The sequence below is a fragment of the Dromiciops gliroides genome, chromosome 2 (genome assembly GCF_019393635.1).
Source record: "Dromiciops gliroides isolate mDroGli1 chromosome 2, mDroGli1.pri, whole genome shotgun sequence".
Taxonomy (NCBI): Eukaryota; Metazoa; Chordata; class Mammalia; order Microbiotheria; family Microbiotheriidae; genus Dromiciops; species Dromiciops gliroides.
Window position 1 is genome coordinate 228605770 of NC_057862.1, and position 21596 is coordinate 228627365.

The 21596-nt window shown below is 35.2% G+C and overlaps 1 protein-coding gene across 1 annotated transcript in view; it reads left to right on the plus strand.

Moving 5' to 3' along the window:
* Positions 1-21596, plus strand: part of CEP128 (centrosomal protein 128) — a 235161-nt gene that overhangs the window by 45340 nt on the left and 168225 nt on the right. The window contains exons 5-9 of the mRNA XM_043986021.1: positions 1612-1738; positions 3022-3146; positions 5691-5782; positions 8277-8349; positions 19102-19218. Coding sequence (XP_043841956.1) covers positions 1612-1738; positions 3022-3146; positions 5691-5782; positions 8277-8349; positions 19102-19218 — 534 coding nt within the window. The remainder of the gene's footprint in view (positions 1-1611; positions 1739-3021; positions 3147-5690; positions 5783-8276; positions 8350-19101; positions 19219-21596) is intronic.

Sequence of the window (21596 nt, forward strand, 5' to 3'; positions counted from 1 at the left end):
CACACATGTGCACACATACATATATATGTGTGTGTATAGACACATACACATATATACACACATATGCATATATGTATGTATATGTATATATATATATATATATATATATATATGGGGGAGAGAGAGTTTTTTAATATATCTTGGATAACAAACCGTTATCAGAGAAATTTGATAGATGTTTTTTCCCCCATTTGACTACTTCCTATCTTATCCTTGGTGCATTAATTTGGTCTGTGCAGAAGCTTTTCAGTTTCATATAATCAATTATCTATTTTGTCTTTTGTTATTGCTTCTGTCTTGTTTGGTCAAGAATACATTTCCAGGGGCAGCTAGATGGTGCAGTGGTTAAAGCACCGGCCCTGGATTCAGGAGTACCTGAGTTCAAATCCGGCCTCAGATACTTGACACTTACTAGCTGTGTGACCCTGGGCAAGTCACTTAACCCCCATTGCCTGCAAAAAAAAAAAAAAAGAAAAAAAAAGAATATATTTCCTACCCATAGCTATGAGAGGGATACACTTTCTTTTCTAATTTTTTTATACTCTAATCATTAGTATTCATGTTGAGTATCCATTTAGAATATACTGTGGAATATGGTGTCAGCTGTTGGTTTAAGCCTAATTTGTGCTAGACTACTTCCTAGTTTTTCCAGCAGTTTTAAAAAATCAGATAAGGAGTTATTTTCCCCTGTTAATTTATGTTTTCTACTTTTTCAAATACTGGGTAATTGAGTTCTGCTTCTAATTCCTCCTTATCTGTTATGTTCCATTGACCTTTCTCTTTATTTTTAAACTAGTACCATATGGTTTTGATGACTCCTGATTTTTAATATGATTTGGGGTCTGAAAGTGTGATTTCCCCTTTATTCTTACTTCTTTTCATCATTTTCCTTGTTATTTTTTGTTTTTCTGAATGAATTCTGTTATTATATTATCAAGTTCTCTAAAATATTTATTTGGTAATTTGATTGGTATAGCATTAAAAGTGTAAATCATTTTTCTTAGTATTGTTATCGCAATTGATTCTTTTTAATGTTTAGTTTAAAAAAATTCAATGCCTTTCTTTTGGAATTTTTTAGTTTATCATATATAGTGAGAATCCTAAATATGGTAAAAGAAAAATATAAATTTTTTTTTGGGGGGGGAGTGGAGGGGTAGAGTAAATTGGAAAGGAACAGCCTTTACCATTCTCTCTCTCTCTCTCTCTCTCTTTTTTTTTTTTGCGGGGCAATGGGAGTTAAGTGACTTGCCCAGGGTCACACAGCTAGTAAGTGTCAAGTTTCTGAGGCCGGATTTGAACTCAGGTACTCCTGCATCCAGGGCCGGTGCTTAATCCACTGCGCCACCTAGCCGCCCCTACCATTCTCTAATAGTATTTACTAATACATTTTCAACAAACTGGCATTAGTTTTTCAGGACTTTCTACTAGTTATTCTTATTTCTCATAGTATAACATTTATTTGGAAAAAAAAATTTGTGGTTCAAATTTTCCAAAGATTTAAGGTGCCTCATTCACAAAGAACTAATTAAATCTCCATCTTATCCATTCTAGTCTTTTTGTGTTGGGAAGTTATTTAAAAGGGAATAAAACCAACTTTATTCTTTAATGCAGTTAAGAGAGACTTTGGAGCAATCAATAGGGCAATTAAGGAGTCAACGTATATTCAGAAACTCTGGAGTAAGAAGCGCTTCTCTTTCAAGTTTGTATGTAAGTGACCTGGATGGCCCCAGTGCAACAGGTAAAAATTTAAGAAGTTCTAAAAATTCAGATTAAAATTTAATATTGTTCCAAGTCAAGGAAAACTTTCTTTTGGAGTATAGTCACACAAAAAAGGTGCAGATCAAGTATCAGATGATGCTGTTTTTGAGAGTGCTAGAGATTTTTTCTGCAGTGCATTATGGAATATATTAAATCAGGGCAGTTATGATTCTGTGAATATGATTGTTACAATTCATAGACTGTGCAGAATTATACCTTATAGAATTGGAAATAGAATTTTGTCATTCTCTTCCCCCCCCCCAAAAAAAGACAACCCAAACCCTACATAATCCAAAAACTAGAACTGGAAGTCTTTTTTTTGGGTATGGCATCTTTTTTCCAGCATGGTAGAAAGTAGGGAAATTGGGCTGTTAGAAATGGCTTTTAGGTATGTGTGTGTGTGTGTGTGTGTACACACACATGGTTTAGTATGCCTTTAATTGTTCTTTAAACATTTTCTTTTGCACCAAATTGAGCTTCAAGTGAAGACTGTAGTTATTTGTCTTTTATGAATAGACATGGCTTGTAAATAGAGTTCATCATTTTCTAATGATATTATTGCTGCTTTTCAGCATTGGAACAAGAATGGAGGCAAGTCCTAGTAGCCTGCATTGGAATCAGTCACTTTTTAAATTGTGATTCTAGCTGGGCCACTGCCTTGCTATGGGTGATGACTTTCACTGGTTATTTTTACAAGCCTCTACTACTATTATTGTTATTTTTATTATTGTCTTTGTAAGGAAGCTAATCATTACCAATGTCTAAGATTTTAACAGGGCCAATGAATTTAATATTTGTTGAAAAATTATTGGTCATATTTCAAGGAAACATAAAGTTGATTTTACTTCATTTTAAATTTGTATCATTTTTGTTTTTGGTGGGGCGATGAGGGTTAAGTGACTTGCCCAAGGTCACACAGCTAATAAGTGTCAAGGCTGGATTTGAACTCAGGTCCTCCTGACTCCAGGTTCAGTGCTCTATCCACTACACCACCTAGCTGCCCCAGTAACTAATTCTAATTTTGAAGTATCTGTGATTGATATTTTTTCAGAACAAAATTTCAAGGTGGCTTGTATGGTGCTCCTGTTTTATTAGGAGAATGTTGAAATTGGAATATAACTGATACTTTGTTAGGAGTGTATGTGTGCATGACCATCTCTGTGCGTTTGTCTATGTCTGTATGTATTTGTTGATTAAATTTCAGGGTGCTTGTGTTCATGTTGCTTTTTTTTTTCCTTTTTATTTTTCTTTTCAATTGTAAAGATAGCCATCACCATTTCCGGCCTTCTTCACCACTCAGGGAGTCCAGAGAATCACAGGGTTCTAGACTACACAGATCTAGATCAGCTTGTGTCCGGTTTCTTGATGAGCCAGATGATTTGGCCCAGGTATTGTGTACTAGGGAGTAATCTTTGTCCCAGTATTTCCTCTTAAATCAACACAAGTGATTAAAAGTTGGGATTTACTCATGTTTAATCCCAGATAACTTTGTTCTCTGGACCATGCATTGGTTTTCTGTCTCTTTGGTAGGCATTGTATTTTTCACCTGATACTTGGAGGTAAATTGTTGGATCTATTATTTTCTCTTTCTAAAATAATTTCTATTTCTTTAAGTCCAGCCAAATGGGTTGCTCTGCATTAACATTGGTTTATTATTTTCAGAAAGTCATTTTCTTTTATTTTTTACTCACTTCAATTTTTATTTTTATTTTTTTTGAAATGAGTTTTGAATCAATGGAAGCAGTAATAAATGGTGGAACCTTTTCCATGCTCTGAATTCAAGTAGGGATGGAGAGGCTACCTACTTATAGAAAATGAGAAAATACTTGCCTTTTTTATAAGGCCTTTTCTACCTCTTTCAAACTTTCCATTAAACCTGAAATTCTAACTTTAGTGTTTCCTTGGTAGCTAAATTAATTGAATCACAAAGGGCAAAGCAATGACTGTAATCTGTCTTTCTGAGATCTTTTGTTAGTAGAACCTTGTGAGTCTTGGCTAAGAATTTGTCTCAAGCTTTAACTGTTGGGTGTTAAAAACACAGAACCCAGTAGACAACAGAAAAGAAGACATCACAAAGCTGCTCATAGGAACTGTTCCTGTACTACATAATATTTTTAAAGTTCTCAACTATATTAGAATGAAATATATAATGTATATATATATACACATATGCATATATACACACACACACTCATATATATATATGTATATATATATGTATATATATACACACACACATACATATATACATACATAGTCATCCCTTGACGTATGGCACAGGATCCCCTTGAATGTGAAAAATGGAGAATAATTTCAGCCCCACTTTGTTTTTATAATTCTGATCATATTTACCATATTTACTTAACACACAAAACATATAAAACAAGACATTGCACTCATAAAGAACCTGCAGTTTCTACATGATAAAGATTAGTATCTTACATACTATGCAAAGTTTTCACAGCTGCAGGTATATCTGTAGTAATACTTCACAGATTTCCTTCTACAAAAAAGCTCAAAATACAGAGATCACTGTGGGAGGAGTGTGAATGACTGGATCGTAGAGACAAAGAAGGGGTGTTCCCAAAGAGTGTGTAGCCCTTTAGCTCATTCAAACTTTTAAGAAAACTATTTATAAATAAATTGTATATGTATCCTTATGGTAGTTAGATGAATAATATACAGTATTTATGCACAGGGCAGCTAGGTGGCACAGTGAAAAGAATGGTATACCAGGAGTCAGAAAGATTTGTCTTTCTCAGTTCAAATCTAGTCTCAGATACTTAATAGCTATGTGATCCTTGGCAGGTCACTTAGCCCTGTTTGCCTCCATTTTCTCATCTATAAAATGAGCTGGAGAAGGAAATGGCAAACCACTTCAATATCTTTGCCAAGAAAACCCCAAATGGGATCATTAAAGACATGATTGAAAAACTACTGATATTAACAGGATGATAATTTTTTTAAAGTTTTCTTACATTTGTGCATCATCTTCAGTTTTCCACTGTACACTGCAAATTTCCAAAAATTCCCAATGGCCAAACTGTGAATAACCAAAACAGTGAATATGAAACTCATAGAATTTTGACAGAGTAAAGAATCATATTTTTTCATATTACTATGGAAAAATGCAAATGTTTGGATTATTCCCTCTCCAGCATTATAGTGTAGTAGAAAAAAAAATCAAAAGATTGGGGTTTGAGTCTTGATTCTGCCACTATTTTGCTGTATGGCTTTAGACAAGTCACTCTGTATCTCAGATTCTGCATCTTCAAAATAAGGAGGCTAGACGAAATAAACTCTAAGGCCCCTTTTCTGTTTGTGTGAATTTTGGACTGATTTGCTTTTCTCCTCCCTTTTTTATCTTAAATCTGTCCTTAGGATTTAGAAGTCAAGAAATGACTTCTTAATTGTCGTGAAGGTTGAAAGTAACTCTTGTAACAAAAAATATAGTAATGGCTCAAGTAAAGTATTTAAATTGTGAAGTTTTTTTTTGTTTTGTTTTGTTTTGTTTTTGTGGGGAAGTGAGGGTTAAGTGACTTGCCCAGGGTCACACAGCTAGTAAGTGTCAAGTGTCTGAAAGCAGATTTGAACTCAGGTCCTCCTGAATCCAGGGCCAGTATTTTATCCACTGTGCTACCTAGCTGTCCCCGTGAGTTCTTTGTTAATAAAAATATTTTCATGTCCATTTTGCTCAGTGTTTTTTTGACTGCTGCATTGACTGCCTCTTGCCCCATATGACTTTTAAAAAGCTACTTTACTTAGTGTTTCATTTCTTCTTTTACAGTATAGAAACTTAGTTTATTTTTTCTTGAAGATGAGTTTTATTGACTGGAAACCTCATTAAATGGAATAAAATTTATTCTTGCCTTTCAGTGAATCTCCATGGATGAAACTAACCTGACTAGAGTTTTTTGTTTGTTTGTTTTTAGCTTCATTCATTGCACCAGTCCCTCCGAGACCTCAGTAATGAACAGGCTCGCCTTGGAGATGACCTCAACAGAGAACTTTCAAGGAGAAACAGGTAAAAGCAGAATTTATTATTATTTTAAACATGACTTTTTAAAGAAATAAAATAGATAACATGATTGACATGTTCGCACAGATTTTTGAAATCTGTTGTATTTTCTCCCACTAACTCATTATAGTCTATTGTAGTATGTCTATTATCTGAGGACCAGCCTGGTTCAGTTTGGAGAAACTGATCAGTAGATTGGCTGCAGGGTGATGAATTTTTCAGCCACATCAACTCCCAAAAACATAGAAAGATTGTGATCTGTGTTGATGGGCAGAGAGGTTCATTGCTTATTTTTAATAACCATATATGTAATATAATAACCAATAACCATCCACTCCACTGAAATCATAGTCTTTGTAGTATTCGAATATTCAATGTTTTATTAATACATAAAACTCAAGACACTTTGGAATGATCTTTATATACAGTTTTAGTCATGTCACTCACTCCCTTGCTCATAAATAGAAAGTGTTACTCCCTATTGCAGTATAGGGTAAGGTTCATTCATTTATTCATTCAATCATTATAAATTTATTTGTTTATTTTTGGGCTAGATCTCAAGACCCTCCACATTCTACTATAACCATATTTTTCTAGACCTATTATTTTCTTCCATAAGCTTTAGCCAAATTATCTTGCTCCCTAAATATGACCTTTGCTGTTTCACCTCTCTGCCTTTTATGTTCTTCTTGGAATGTCCTTCCTTCTCATCTTTGGCTTTTGAGTTAGGATTTAATTAAAGTCCAGCCCAAATGCCACTTCCTTCATGAAGATATTTCTGGTACTCCATACATGGTCATAACTTTCCCTCTAGGACTTTATCTATCACTTTCTTTTGAAATTCTAATACACTTATTTAACATTGTATATTATGGCTAACTGTGTTTCTGTGTTATCTGACTGCTAGAGTATAAACTTTAGGAGGGCAGACCCAATGTCATATTTAAACATTATTTCTGCTGAAATATCTACACAGTCTTTCATACTCAACCACACTTAATCAATGTTTGATGAATGAATGAATCAATTCATTTGGAGTTCAGCAGTACTATTTGTTTTAAAAAGACTTTTTACCAAGTAAACAATCTATCAATAAGCATTTATTAACCTCTATGCTAAGGTATTATGCTAGATGTTAGGGATACAAAGGCAAGAATGAAATTATTCCTGCCCTGAAGGATCTTATAGTCTAACCAGGGGAGATAACATGTACATATCTAATTATACATACAAGGTGATGGGGGGAGGGAAAGCACTAGCATCTGTAGGAGGTATCACTTGAACTGAGGGATTCTGAGAGAGAGGGAAATGCCTTTTAGGTATGTTACAAAGGTACATTGACGGGATGTGGAAGGATATGTGCTAGTAACAATAAGAACACACATATGCACACATATGCATATGGGGAGTCTCCCTGTACCTCTCAAGTAGGATCAGTAATCATTCTATAATTTATAACCTTACAGAGTTCTATGGGGGCATGGAGTGTTTGAGTTAGTAGTTCAGGTTAATATGGCCAGAATGTGTCAGGAGGGAGTGGAACCCAGGTCTTCTTGACTAGAAGGCTACCTCTTTATCCACTATGCCATACGGAATTGCATTAATATTTAACATAATTATGATGTCTTTTTTTCAATGGGAAAGGGAAGGCAGTTTAATAATGAGACATAGTTTATTGACATGTGTACATATATGTGTAAATGTAGACATATATATTATTTTAAGGGGCTGGAAAAATGAACAAAAAGCATTCTGACTATTAAATTCCATTTTCTAAGTTCCTAAGGTCTTAAGAAGAGATGACCTATTTTGTCCCCCTAATTTGTCTTTCTAGTTTGAGAGAATCAACAGAATCAAGACTTTAAATTCCAGTATGATATGTTCTTGGCCCAGAATGTTCTGATAGTCTTTCCTTAAATATGAAGGATTTGGGGAACATCCGGTTTAAACAATAGTATAGATATGGTTAGATAAGCTGAATGAAGTTCATAAATAATTTAAGCAATCTTTTTAAATGATTCTCTTGGCTATGGGGGTAGTAGGATCCAACTTTTATGACTTACAAAAATCTCTTAAGCAGTGAAACCTTATCTTACCTAGAATATAAGAACAGATTTCTTTTGTAATAGTGAGTGAATTTTGTGGGTGAGTTGAAATATAGTCTCCAGTTGGACTTTGTTTATATCACAAGTCTTTGTCCTGTTGAGAATATGTTTCAGATTTTTATTTTTCATTCATAAAGATTTGAATTCTCATTTGATGTCTAACCTTTGATTATTAATGGAGTTTGCTGCCAAAATTGAATACTATGGCATGATTAGAAGAAACAGGACTTAAAACAATGTAAGTTAAAATTCAAATATTTATTCAATAACTTATTTTTTTCTTAGTCCTAAAAGTACACAACAGAAAGGTTTTTGTACCACTAAAATATATATTTTAGTAAATGTGTAATTTTTTTTATACATGCAACTTAAGATTTTTTTTTCTTCTGTTTAAGGTCAGATGCTCAAACTAAAAAGACTTTGGAAGAATTATCTGTGAGACTTCTTGAATCTCAAAGACAAGACACAGTAAGGACTATTCATTTAGAAACTTATATTTGGGAAGTGGGCTGCAAAGGGAGGATTGTATTTTCACTGTATGAGTTAAAAATAGGTTATTGGAGTATAACATGTCCTCCTAATATAAATTGTACAAAGGCTTATATAGGTTCAGTGACCTTTTTTTTTTTTTGTATTTTATTTTTCAGTAAATGAAAATCTGCCTTCTCTTCCTCCCATGGAGAAAGAAAAAAACAAAATTGCTTTTGTTCTGTGATTTGTTAATTCCAATTCAGATCAATATGTAGATTTTGTAACTATTATACTGTTCTGTGTTCATTATTTCATATTAGTAAGTTACCAGTGAAAAAGATCCAGTTTTATAATTTGAGCTACTAGTTTTTCTTTCTTTCTTTTTTTTTTTTTTTTTTTTTTGTGAGGCAGTTGGGGTTAAGTGACTTGCCCAAGGTCACACAGCCAGTAAGTATCAAGTGTCTGAGGCTGGATTTGAACTCAGGCCCTCCTGACTCCAGGGCCGGTGCTCTATCCACTGCACCACCTAGATGCCCCTGAGCTACTAGTTTTTCAGAGACTCCACCTGTTTATCATGCTTTATGTCACTACATGAAATATGTTTTGAAAGACTGTTGAAAGTATTTTTTTCTCAGATAATTAAAAATTCTCATAGTCCTGCCATTTAATTTCATATTAGTTTGAAAAACATAATTTTTTTCATCCACTTGGTTTTTTCTTCATGGATAGTTAGGGTGAACTCTGTTCAGGTTATTATTAATTTCATTTTAGTGAGAATATAAAATGTTCCAGAGACTTAAGGCAATGAGTACAGAAACATCTGGAAGACTTCACAATCTATAGAGAATTCCCCTTCTGTTTATATTCTTCCCTGGGTATCACATTCTCTGCCTAGCATAATGCCTAGCACAGAGTAGACACTTGGCAAATGCTTATAGATTCTCTATCAATTGACCTGCCCAGTGTCACCTGGCTACTAAGTGTTTGAACTAGAATTTGAATCCATAATTCTCCTGATTCTAAGTCGTGTTCTTTCTAGAGAGGCAGCATGGTTTAGTGTACTGGCGTCAGGAAGACTTGGGTTCCAATTTTTCCTTATACACTGACCTAGGCAAGTCATTTATGATAATCCTGAGAATAATAATGGTACCTAACTCCAGGTTTTTTTTTTTAAGAGAATCAAATGATGTACTTTGCAAATCATTAAACATTGTATAAATGTTAGCTGTTACACCATTAGTTGCCCTTTTAATTATAAGCTGCTTGTTAGAAGTAAAGTCTTAGGATATATGGCACAGTGCTATACACAGTATTTTTTTAAATGAACACTTAATAATTTGTGGTGATCAGTAATCAATATTTTGTAGTTCTGACACCACAGGGGAAATTTCAGTGCATTAGTTGCCTAGATTTTTCCCTGTAGAGTGGAATACTAGTGTATATTAAGCTTGATCATTCATGAATGAAAACAAAAATCAATGTCATTTGAGTTTTCTTCAAGAGGGGTTGCCCCTTAAATTAATAATGCAAAAATCAACTCTGCCATTTCTGGAAAGGTCAGTCATTAGCAGGCTCCTAAGAATTCTGTCAGTTCTACATTGAGGGACAACATTGTTGTTGGGATGATTAGAGTAGCAGGATATATAACAAATATTTTTTAAAATGGTCAAATCTGCAGGTTTTGTTTAAGAACTCAGGAAAAAACATGCCGAAAAGCTAAAGCACAATCTAATAAACAGAATGCTGCCTTTGAAGATTAATCCTATAAAAGTAGCTGCCTGCTTTGTTTTCATTCAACTGCATGTCATTAAACACTAACTTTGAAGCTGCTCCTCTTTTTATGCCTTTAGCTGCTTTGTTTTGGTATTTGTAAAACCATATGAAAAGATTTATAGCTTTTATTCCCAATTAATAGCCCTAACCGATAGGTCCTTCATAGGAAGAAGTACTAAAATGTGACACTGTTTTCATTTTAAACATTTCTTATATGAGCATTCTTCAGAAATTCACAAAATGAACAGCTAAAAAAGGAATTTTGTGAAAGATTTCTTGCTTTTGGGGGACTGTTAGTATTCCAGAGCAGGGGTTAGCACATTACATTCAAATTCAGCCTGCCATCTTTTTTTGTACAGCCCAGCTAGGAATGTTTGTTACGTTTTTAAGTTATATTATGTTTTTAAATGTAAAAACTCTTTTTTAGCTCATAGGCTTTACAAAAAGAGACTTCTCCTGGATCTGGCTAACCCCTGTAACATTTGAAATGCTCTGGAGTGTCTGAGTTAGGCCTCCTCTATTTTTGATTACTTGTTTTTGGAGCACTCATTGGATATTTAAAATTCTGCTAGCCCAAGTATCTTATTTAAATTTTAAGAATAATCCATCATTGTAGTCAAAGACTTAACTGCCATCCTGGCAGTTATCCTGTTCCTCAACCCTGGTATCATTTAACTGTTTCTCATTCACCCAGTTCATTTGCCAAATCTTGCCATTCTTATCTGCACATCATCTCTCACATTCTATCTATATAGCCTTAGCTCAGGCACCCATCACCTCTAGCTTAGACTATTGAAGTAAACTCCTCATTGACTTCCCTGCCTCAAGTCTCTCCTCATTCCATTCCATTGCTGCCCAAGTGATTTTCCTAAAACATACGTATGTCTTATCCTGTAGCTGTGTTTCTCTATAACTACAATGGCTCTCTTTTATCTCTAGTATCAAATGTGCACTCCTTTGTTTGGTATTTAAAGCCCTTCATAACCTGGCCCCAGTCTGCCTCTCAAGTCTCATTACTGTCCTTTGCACACTGTGTAGTCTTTTCATTTTGGCTTTCTTACTTCTTCTCATCCATGGAAGTCCCTTTCCAGTCTCTTTGCTTTTGCAATGGCCATCTTCCATGTCTAGAATGCACTTCTCCCTTACCTGTGGTTTGTTCTTCAAGACTTAGCTGCCCAACTCCTACATGAAGGTAGGTCCTGATCCCCCCAGCCACTAGTGTTGTGCTCTATCTCATGTCACCTGGTATCTTTTTTTGTATATACTTTATATATTCTTCCAAAAACTATAAATATAAAATTGGAAGTGACCTCAGAGGTTATTGAATCTAACAACTTCATGTTGCAGATGAAATCAAGGCCAACATCATTCAGGTAGTGTCACATAGGGGATTTTAATGTACATGTTGCCTTCCCTGAGAGAATGTAAGCTCCTTGAAGTGAGGGGTTATTTCATTTTTTTCTTAGTATCTCTCCAGGGCTTAGCACATACTAAATGCTTGTTTGCTTGATTAATGAATTTTAATAGAAATATTAAGTAATTTAATGGATGTAAGCTAGTATCACATAATACAAAGAAAACCAGACTTAGAATTAGGATATCTCAGTTTGAATCTTGCCTCAGACACTTACTATGTGATCGTGGTTTAGTTACTTAACTTTTTAGCACCTCAGTTTCCTCATCTATAAAATAGGAACAATTTTATTTGTAATTCCTGTATTGCTATGAGGAAACTACTTTGCAAAATTTAAAGTAGTATATAAATATTAACAATATTAGTTATTAATTAAATATCTTGATTTGTCATTGATATTCTTGGAACTGAAGCGGTTCTTTGAATAGCATAAAGGACTAGTTACGGTTTTATTCCTAATGGGGCCTATAAAATAGCTTCTTGTATTTTATGGTCTTAATTAGAGCAGCTCATATGTTTTTTTAATTATACTTTATTTTGAACATTGATCAATAATTTCCTTACTTAGATCTCTACCATTCCCCCTTGTGGAAAGCTCCTACTTCTTTCCTGCCCTTGATCCCCTCTTTTTAGTCCCCATTAGAACATAAGTTCCTTGAAAACAGGGATTGTCTTTCTGCTTATGTGGGTATTCCCAACTCTTAGCACCATTGCCTGACACATAGTGCTTAATAAATGTTTATCGACTGCTATTGACAATGCCAAGAGTAACAGACCAAAGTAATATGACTTCCTTTTCTATTTCAGGGTGATTAGATGTACAGATCAAGGGGATGCTTTAGATATTGTTTATTTAGATTTTTAAGAAAACATTTAATAAAATGTACTTATATTCCTCGTATGGAAAAAATGGAGAGATATGGTATAGATGAAAGTATTGTTAATCATTATCCAGTTCAGAACAACAAGTTCAGAACTTGTTGAATGTTTGGACTCTAAGATCAGTCATGAATGGTTCACTGTTATTTAGGAAGGAATCCTCAGGTGGAATGCTTCAGGATTTTGTAATTGGCTCTGTGTTGGTTAACTTTTTAAAAATCAATACTTAGATAAACTTATTGATGGCATTGTTTATCCAACTTGCAGTTGACAGAAACCTAGGAGAAACAGCTAATATGTCAGGTAAATCAAGAATCAAAATAATCTTGACAGGTCAGATCATTGGGCTGACTACTAGAATGAAATTTACTAGAGATAAATGTAAAATCTAACATTCATATTTTTCAAAAGGACCTTCACCAGTATAAGATAGAGGAGTTCTAGCTATATAGTAGTTCATTTGAAAAAAGATCTGAGGGTTTTAGTAGACTGCAAACTCAATATGTTAAGAGTCTTATAGCAGGGGGTGGCTAGGTGGCGCAGTGGATAAAGCACCGGCCTTGGATTCAGGAGTACCTGAGTTTAAATCCGGCCTTGGACACTTGACACTTACTAGCTGTGTGACCCTGGGCAAGTCACTTAACCCCCATTGCCCCGCAAAAAAAAAAAAAAAGATTCTTATAGCAGCCAAGAAAACTAATGTAAATTTAGTCTATATTAGGTGAGACATGTCTTCTAGGATTGAGAAGGTAGGAATACCACTGCACTCTTCCAGGAGGCTACATCTGAAATAATTTGTTCATTTCTAGGCATCATCTTTTAGTAAAGACATTGATGAGTTGGAGGGTATTCTGAGGTTGGTGTGAGGCCTTGAGTTCATACTATTGAGGAATGGTTGAAAGAAGTGGTGATGGTTATACCAGAGAAAGAAGGCTTCAGGAGACATGAGGGCTTTTCAAGTATTTAAGAGATTGTCTTTTGGAATTGGGATGAGTCTTAATCTTCCTGGCCCTCAAGGATAGAATGAAGAACAATGTGTGGAAATTGAAAGGAAGCAATTTTAGTTTTAATACAAGGGAAAACTTTTATCAGTTAAAGCTATTCAAAAGTGGAAGGGCTGCCTTGGAAATTAGTAAGTTCCTTTTTTCTAACAGTCTCCTACTAAAGGCTGGATGGTCACTTGTTTAGTACATTATAAAGGTAATTTTAGTCAGGTGTAGGTTGGATTAGAAGGCCAATTAGATCTTTGAATTCTGTGATTGACCATGAACAGCCTTTCCCCATATTTGGGTCTCTATTTAAAATGAATATCAATCTAAAAATTGTATTATTCTTTGTCCCTTATGCTACATCTTTCTGACATTTTGAAGAGGTGCTTGATGCATGGGATTGAGGACTATTTTGTATTTTTATCTGTTTTATTTAGAGTTATATTCACCCAATGATGTTACATGTACCTGGGAAGTTTAATGCTTAATATAATATTAGAAGAATCAAAATTGTAAGTGACCCAGATGGCAATGGAGATGCTGATTGTGGGTTTAAGTAGGCTGTAGCTTATTACAAATGATGTTTTGAGGGTGGTAAATGGCATAAAACACATCATCAAGGGCATAATGAGTAGAGAAGAAGATGGGCCAGTAATCTACCCAGAGCTAGACATAACAGATGCACAGCCCAGGTGTCAACTGGTATTCATGAAATATTTAAAGACCTAGAGGAATGCCTCTAGAACATTGGGTAGATCTACTGTCAAGAATTTATGGAAGGATATGGACAAAAATAATATAAGAAGAAGAGTTAGGTTGTCCTAGTAGAGGGAATGCTCACACCGATGAAATTAGTGATGTATCAAAGTATCACATAGCATTTAAAACAGACATTGTACAATAGAAAAACATACAATCAATTAGAATGAAGTACCAAAATAAGTATCTTTCGCTTTCAACAGAATCCTTAGCCTATTTATTATTTTAAACTTTTTATTAGCTAAGTCATAAAACCTGAACATATAAGTGTACAAAGAACGAAAAGAGGGGACATCTTAAATTATGAATTTATCTAGTTTGATTTTAAGTGTATATTAAATTTAACAATTTAGTACCAAAACTGCCTTCTTTGTATCCCCTTCTGAACATCCTTTTGCTTTCAGAATGCTTTATTGATGCCATTCCCTCCTTCCTTCCTGCCTTCCTTTGTTTTTTGCATCTGTCTTTTCATTGTAACAAAATTATAGTCAAACAATATGCAACAACATATTATATTAATATGCTATTATATTAATATTAATATGCCACATGTGAAAACGTATGTCTCATTTTGAATCTTTAGATTCTCACCTTTTTCTGAAGGGGCAGAAGGCATGCTTCATCAGTTTTTTGAAGTTGTGATAAATTGATCCTAGTTCTAAAGTCCTTGTTTTCTTTTATATTATTGTAGTGATATAAATCACTCTTGTTTATACTCATTTTATTCTCAACACAAGTATTTATTAATTGCATATTACATGCCAGACATTATACTAAGTGCTAGGAATAGGAAAAGCAAGCCACATTGCCTGTCCTTAAAGAACTCACAATTGAAAGGGGGAGACAATATGTAAACAACTATTTACACATAAGACATATGAAGCATAAAATGTAGATAGTCCCAGAGAGATGGTGAGAGCTTTCAGGGGAACCACTCAAGGCTTCTTGCAGAAGATGGAATTTTGGCTTAGACTCTACAGAAGTCATGAAGTGGAAACAAGGAGGGAAAGGGCCAGGTTTTGAAGGGTTTTAAAAGCCAAAGAAAGGATTTTATATTTGATTCTGGAATTTGTTGAACTGGGGGTGATGTGGTCAGACCTGTGTTTGAGGAACATTACTCTTTATCATATCATATACTCATATCATATCCATTATCTTCTTCTTCTTCTTCTTTTTTTTTAGTGAGGCAATTGGGGTTAAGTGACTTGCCCAGGGTCACACAGCTAGTAAGTGTTAAGTGTCTGAGGCCGAATTTGAACTCAGGTCCTCCTGACTCCAGGGCTGGTGCTCTATCCATTGTGCCACCTAGCTGCCCCTATCATATCCATTTTCCCAAATTTCTCTTTTTTTTTTAGTGAGGCAATTGGGGTTAAGTGATTTGCCCAAGGTCACACAGCTAGTAAGTGTTAAGTGTGAGGCCGGATTTGAACTCAGGTCCTCCTGACTCCAGGGCCAGTGCTCTATCCACTGTGCCACCTAGCTGCCCCTCCCAAATTTCTCTTAATCCATATCTTAATCCTATCTCTTGTGGCCTGACAATGTTTGCATGTTATTCATATGCCACAGTTTGTTCAGTCATTCCCTGTTTGATGAGTTCCCATTTTGTTTCCAGTTCTTTGCTACAAACATTTTTTATAGATATGGTTATTTCTAGAGGAATAATTCAGAAATAAACTAAAAACTGTAAAAAACTTGTCAACCGGGGCAGCTAGGTGGCGCGGTGGATAGAGCACCAGCCCTGGAGTCAGGAATACCTGAGTTCAAATATGGCTTCAGACACTTGACACTTACTAGCTGTGTGACCCTGGGCAAGTCACTTAACCCCAATCGTCTCACCAACCCCCCCCCCCCCCAAAACCAAAAACCAAAAAAAACTTGTCAACTACCACTAGCAAAAACATCCCTATAAAACAAAATCCTTAGAAGACAAAAACTCCATTCACTTTGTGTTTCTGGTGTGTGAATTGCATGACAGCCAATGTGTGAGTACACATTAATTCTAAATTGTAGTTACTTAAATTTGTTCTGATTTGGTTTACTTATAACAGCCTTCTTTCTTTGAAATAAAAAATCAGTGAACACATTGCAGCAGAGTGGGAAATGAGCTGAGGAAGTGGGAGTTTTCAGAGTTTATTTTATCTTGTAGAATGATGAGTTTCTGAAGATCAGAAAGTTTGGGGAAGTAGCCCAGTAAGAAATGATGAGATTTATTCTCTGGGTACCTTTCTTAAATGGCCTAGGATCTGGGAGGAGTTTCTAGATATCCACCTCCTACCCTTTCCAAACAGAGGGAGGGAAGAGCCCCTGGGGCAAAGAGTAGTAGTGGGGAAGTGCAAATTTTTGGTTTCATCTTATGAAATGCTGAGTTTCTGGAGACGATGAAGTCCAGGAAAGTAGCTGAAGGAGAAGTGATGAGTTGATTTTTTTGGGTGATACTGCATTTAAAGGGATCTTAATAGGAATCGGAACCTGTGATTTCATTGGTATAAGGAACTCCCAGGTTATGAAAATCTTCCCTCTACCAATGTGAGTCAGAACCTTCTCTGCAATTAGAATGTTTCATAATGCTGTATTGATTGAGGAAACACTTCCCCAGGATTATATAACCATGATGTATCAGAGGCAGGATATAAACTAGGATTTTCTTTAAGACCAGCTCTATATCCAGTTGCCATATTTTATAAAGTCATAAAGAACAGTATAAAAGTAATTTATCAATAACAAGTAGTTTATTTCAATTCTAATGTAGGGTTGAGTATGAGAATTAGTGGGTAGTAAGTCTGGAAGAGTTTGTTGGGGTCAGATAGTGAAGTTCCTAGAATGTTAATGCATGTTATACTTTATTCGTTGGTCAGTGAGTGCCCATTGAAGTTTCATGATTGGTGGCAAGACAGGAGCTGACTGTGGTTTTTTAAAAATTATTTTATTATTATTATTATTTTTTTTGCAGGGCAATGAGGGTTAAGTGACTTGCCCAGGGTCACACAGCTAGTGTCAAGTGTCTAAGGCTGGATTTGAACTCAGGTCATCCTGAATCCAGGGCCAGTGCTTTATCCACTGAGTCACCTAGCTGCCCCCCTGACTGTGGTTTTAAGGAGATTGTTTTGCCAGCAGTGTGTGATATGAAAGAAAGACTAATTCCAGTTTGGATTTAGAATCAATATGTCTCTAACTGCCATACTTGATACCATTTTTCTTCATTGGGGCCAAGAAGAATCAGTAATATCTTCTTTATATGAGCACTCTTTCAAATATTTAAAGGCTGTGTTCATATCTCCTTTTCTCTTGGCTAAAGGTGCTTGTTTTCTTTTTTCATACCCCCTGTGGTATGATCTTGTAATCCTACATACATTTATCTAAATGATTCTTTAGAACCTTAGGCTTGTTTAATTTTTTTTTCAGTGATAAGTTATCAGATTCTAGGTCAGAATAAAATAGAAATGAATTAAAATGGGCTATGAAGTTTCAAACATTATGTTGTATTATAGCAACAGATTTTTTAAGAGTTGTGGTAAGCACTATGCCATCACATATTCAATGCCTTTCAATAACTGGAAGAATAAATCATCAAAACAATCTCCTTTCTTCAGATTCTGATCCTTCAGATGGCATGAGGTTTTTTGTTTGTTTGTTGGTATTTTTTTAGGAAGCTGAATAATGATACCAGTGTAATGAGAGCACATTGGTCGCAATCTTACCTCTAGTGAGGAAAGACTTGAATAAGAAAAGGGGACTTTTATTTTGATTTCAGAGGAGTCCAATTAAATGGGCAGGTTAGGTGGCACAGTGGATAAGAGTGCAGGGCCTGGAGTTAGGAGACCTGAGCTCAGATATGACCTCAGACACTTGTTGACTGTGTGACCTTGGTCAGTTCACTTAACCTTTGTCTGCCTCAGTGTCTTGAACTGTAAAATAAGCTGGGGAAGCAAATGGTCAATCATTTTAATATCTTTGCCAAGAAAACTCCAGTGGGGTCATGAAGAGTTACACATGACTGAAACGACTGAATAACACAATTAAACCCCTTTCACTTTGACTTTTCAATGTATGCTGCTTTTGCCCATATGTTTTATTTTTTTTATCAAATCAGTAAAGAAGAAATTGACAGGGTTATTTATAGTTTATTATGATGATATATTGCTCATGGATCAGCCTTGACTACTTATCTTCTAGGTTAATGAAAATAACTGCAGGCAGCAAAGTGGCACAGTGAATACAGTGCTGGGCCTGGCATCAGGAAGAGCTGAGTTCAAATACAGTTGCAGACACTTAGCTATATGACCCTGGGAAAGTCATTTAACCTCTGTTTGCCTCAGTTTCCTCAACTGTAAAATGGGGATAATAATAGCACATACTTATATGGTGGTGTTGTGAAGATTGAATGAGAAAATATTTATAAAGTATTTAGCACAGTGCTTGTCACATAGTAGGTTCTATAGAAATGCTATGATAACAACAATAATAAATAATATTAGGATAATTATCCTATAGAGATTATATAGTGTTTATTATATGAAATCAACTAATTGTAAGACTATAATTATATATAATTTTTTATAATATTGAATTGTATAATAATAACTTATTACCATGTGATAATTCACCATTTATCTTCACAACAAATTCAGTTATTTTAAAAATTCACTAGAGGGAGCTCTTTCCTAGTATATTGCAATGAACTGTTGACTTTGCTATGATTTAATTTCTGAATTATTTCTGTTCTTGAAGTTTAGATTTAGAGATGACAGTTATTCAGTCATTTATAACTTTTAACTAATATTTTATTAGTCCTTTTTGGGAAGAGTCATTTAGAAGCTAGCATCACACCTAACCTTAAATATTTTCATGTTTGTGGCATAATTTATAGACTACATAGAACACATTGTTTTACTTAATATCCTTTGTATGTCACCATTCCTGTTTATTAACATCTAGGTTTCAGAACGGGTAGAAAAACGGCTACAAGAAATAGAGAGAGTGATGCATAATGAAAGACAGTTGGTGGAAAGGCGTCAGGAACAGCTGGGGCTCATGTCCTTGCAGTTGCAGGAGGTATGTGAAAAATATTTCATTCTAAGTAAGTTTTGTTCTTGTTTTGGTTATCTGGTCCTTATCAGAACATGGTTTTTAATAGTTATGTTTGAGTTGTATGTTGTGTATATGTATTGCAGTAGTTCAGATGTGGCCTCAGACACTTAAGTAGCTGTGTGTCCCTGGCAAGTCATTTAAACCTGTCTGCCTCAGTTTCCTCATCTTAAAATGGGGATAAAAATGATACCTACTTCCCAGGGTTGTTGTAAGGATCCAATGAGATAATAATTGCAAAGTGCTTGGCATTGTACCTGGTAGATAATGCTGTAGAAATACTTTTAAAAAGCCTGCTAGGGGCAGCTAGATGGTGCAGTGGTTAAAGCACCGGCCCTGGATTCAGGAGTACCTGAGTTCAAATTTGGCCTCATACACTTGACACTTGCTAGCTGTGTGACCCTGGGCAAGTCACTTAACCCCCATTGCCTACAAAAAAAAGAAAAAAAAAGAAAAAAAAAGCCTGCTGTTTGGGTTCCATTAGAGGGAGACTGGCACATGGTACTGTCATCAAGCTAATTCAAAATGGGGTTGGTCAATCTTAAACTATTCTTAATAATTAATGCATAATTTCTGAATATCAAGTAGATAATGAAATTTCTTGCATAGTGTACTTAAAAACCATTTGCTTGTAGTGAAATTCTATTTATGAAAAAGAAGTGTCACAGGATTTTCCTTGGATAAAAGTAATTTTTTACTGGATTTGTTTCAAAATCAAGCTCTCATATGCATTTAGGGATTGAATACTTCATTCTTTTTTTTTTTTTTGCAGGGCAATGAGGGTTAAGTGACTTGCCCAGGGTCACACAGCTAGTAAGTGTCAAATGTCTGAGGTCTGATTTGAACTCAGGTCCTCCTGAATCCAGGGCCAGTGCTTTATCCACTGTAGCACCTAGCTGCCCCCTTGAATACTCCATTTTAACCACACAGAAAGACTAAAAGGCAGATAAACTTATTTTTAAGTGATAGGAAGGAGTCACTTCAAATTGAAGGTCAATCAGAAGTGACAATAAAATCTCATGAAATTACATTTTTAAGGGGGACAGGTAGATGGCACAGTGGATAAAGCACTGGGCCTTGGATTCAGGAGGACCTGAGTTCAAATCTGGTGTCAGACACTTGACACGCACTAGTTGTGTGACCCTGGGCAAGTCACTTAACCCTCATTGACCCACCAAAAAAAAAATAAAAAAAAAATAAATTACATTTTTAAGTTAGTGGAAGAATTTGACTTGGTTTCCAAAAATGCATTTTTTTTGTAAAACCTTTTCAAAACACATCTACTTCATAAAATGCACAGTTAACAGTTATATGTGAAAACCTGTTTTATTGAGTAATTAAATACCGCACAAGGGTTCGCCTATTTTTATACATTTTTGCTTAACACCAATTAGGTCTGGTAAGCTGTGAGAATAATGCTAAGGAGACTATTGTTCTTTTTCCAAAGAAAATTAGAGAATTTTCCTCCCACTTATTTTCTTTGCGCTTTGGAAATTGCATAAAATTACAAGAGAAAGCCTGAGGAGGATTGATTCCATCTCTACATTTGAGAGACCAGTGAGACTGAATATTCGCATTGTAATTGTCAATTTGACCAAACACTTGAGCTATGATTTGGAATCCCATCTCTGACAGTATAATAGAGGATCACTGTTGATAAGAAATGTTTAATTTCATATTGTGTCACTTTAATATAAGTGGTGACCTATCTGCTTTCTAAAGGTGGTTTTGGATTATGCAGTGCAGTGGAAACTGGGAAGGATTAATTTAGGCTGATGTGTTTTTATAACTTTCAAGGAAAATGGCTTAGACTGCTCCAGAAAGGTCATATTTAAGGAGAGTAAATACTTCTTTTTAAATATAAAACAGAAAATGGTAACTTATAAAAACATTTATACATGTATACAGATATTAATGATAGTACATATTGTATTTTTCATCTGCTACTGATGGAACACAGAAGGGGGAATGTGCTTTCAAGTGAGTAAAGGGAGAGGTCTTCAATATTTGGTTCTGGTGTTGTTTGTATAGCTTAAAGACCATTGATGAGATGTTAGGATAGAAATGGAAACAGAATTCCTTATCTCCATTTTCCATACGACTCTGCAAGTAAACAGTGTTTAATGGTCAGCCAGTGGGGAGATTTAGCCAACATCTTGGTGGTTAGATAGTGGCAGTCAGTGATGGCAGGGCATCTTGTCTCTATACCTGAAATAATATTAAAATCATGTTGAGGGGCAGCTAGGTGGCATAGTGGATAGAGCACTGGCCCTGGAGTCAGGAGTGCCTGAGTTCAAATTTGGCTTCAGACACTTGACACTTACTAGCTGTGTGACCCTGGGCAA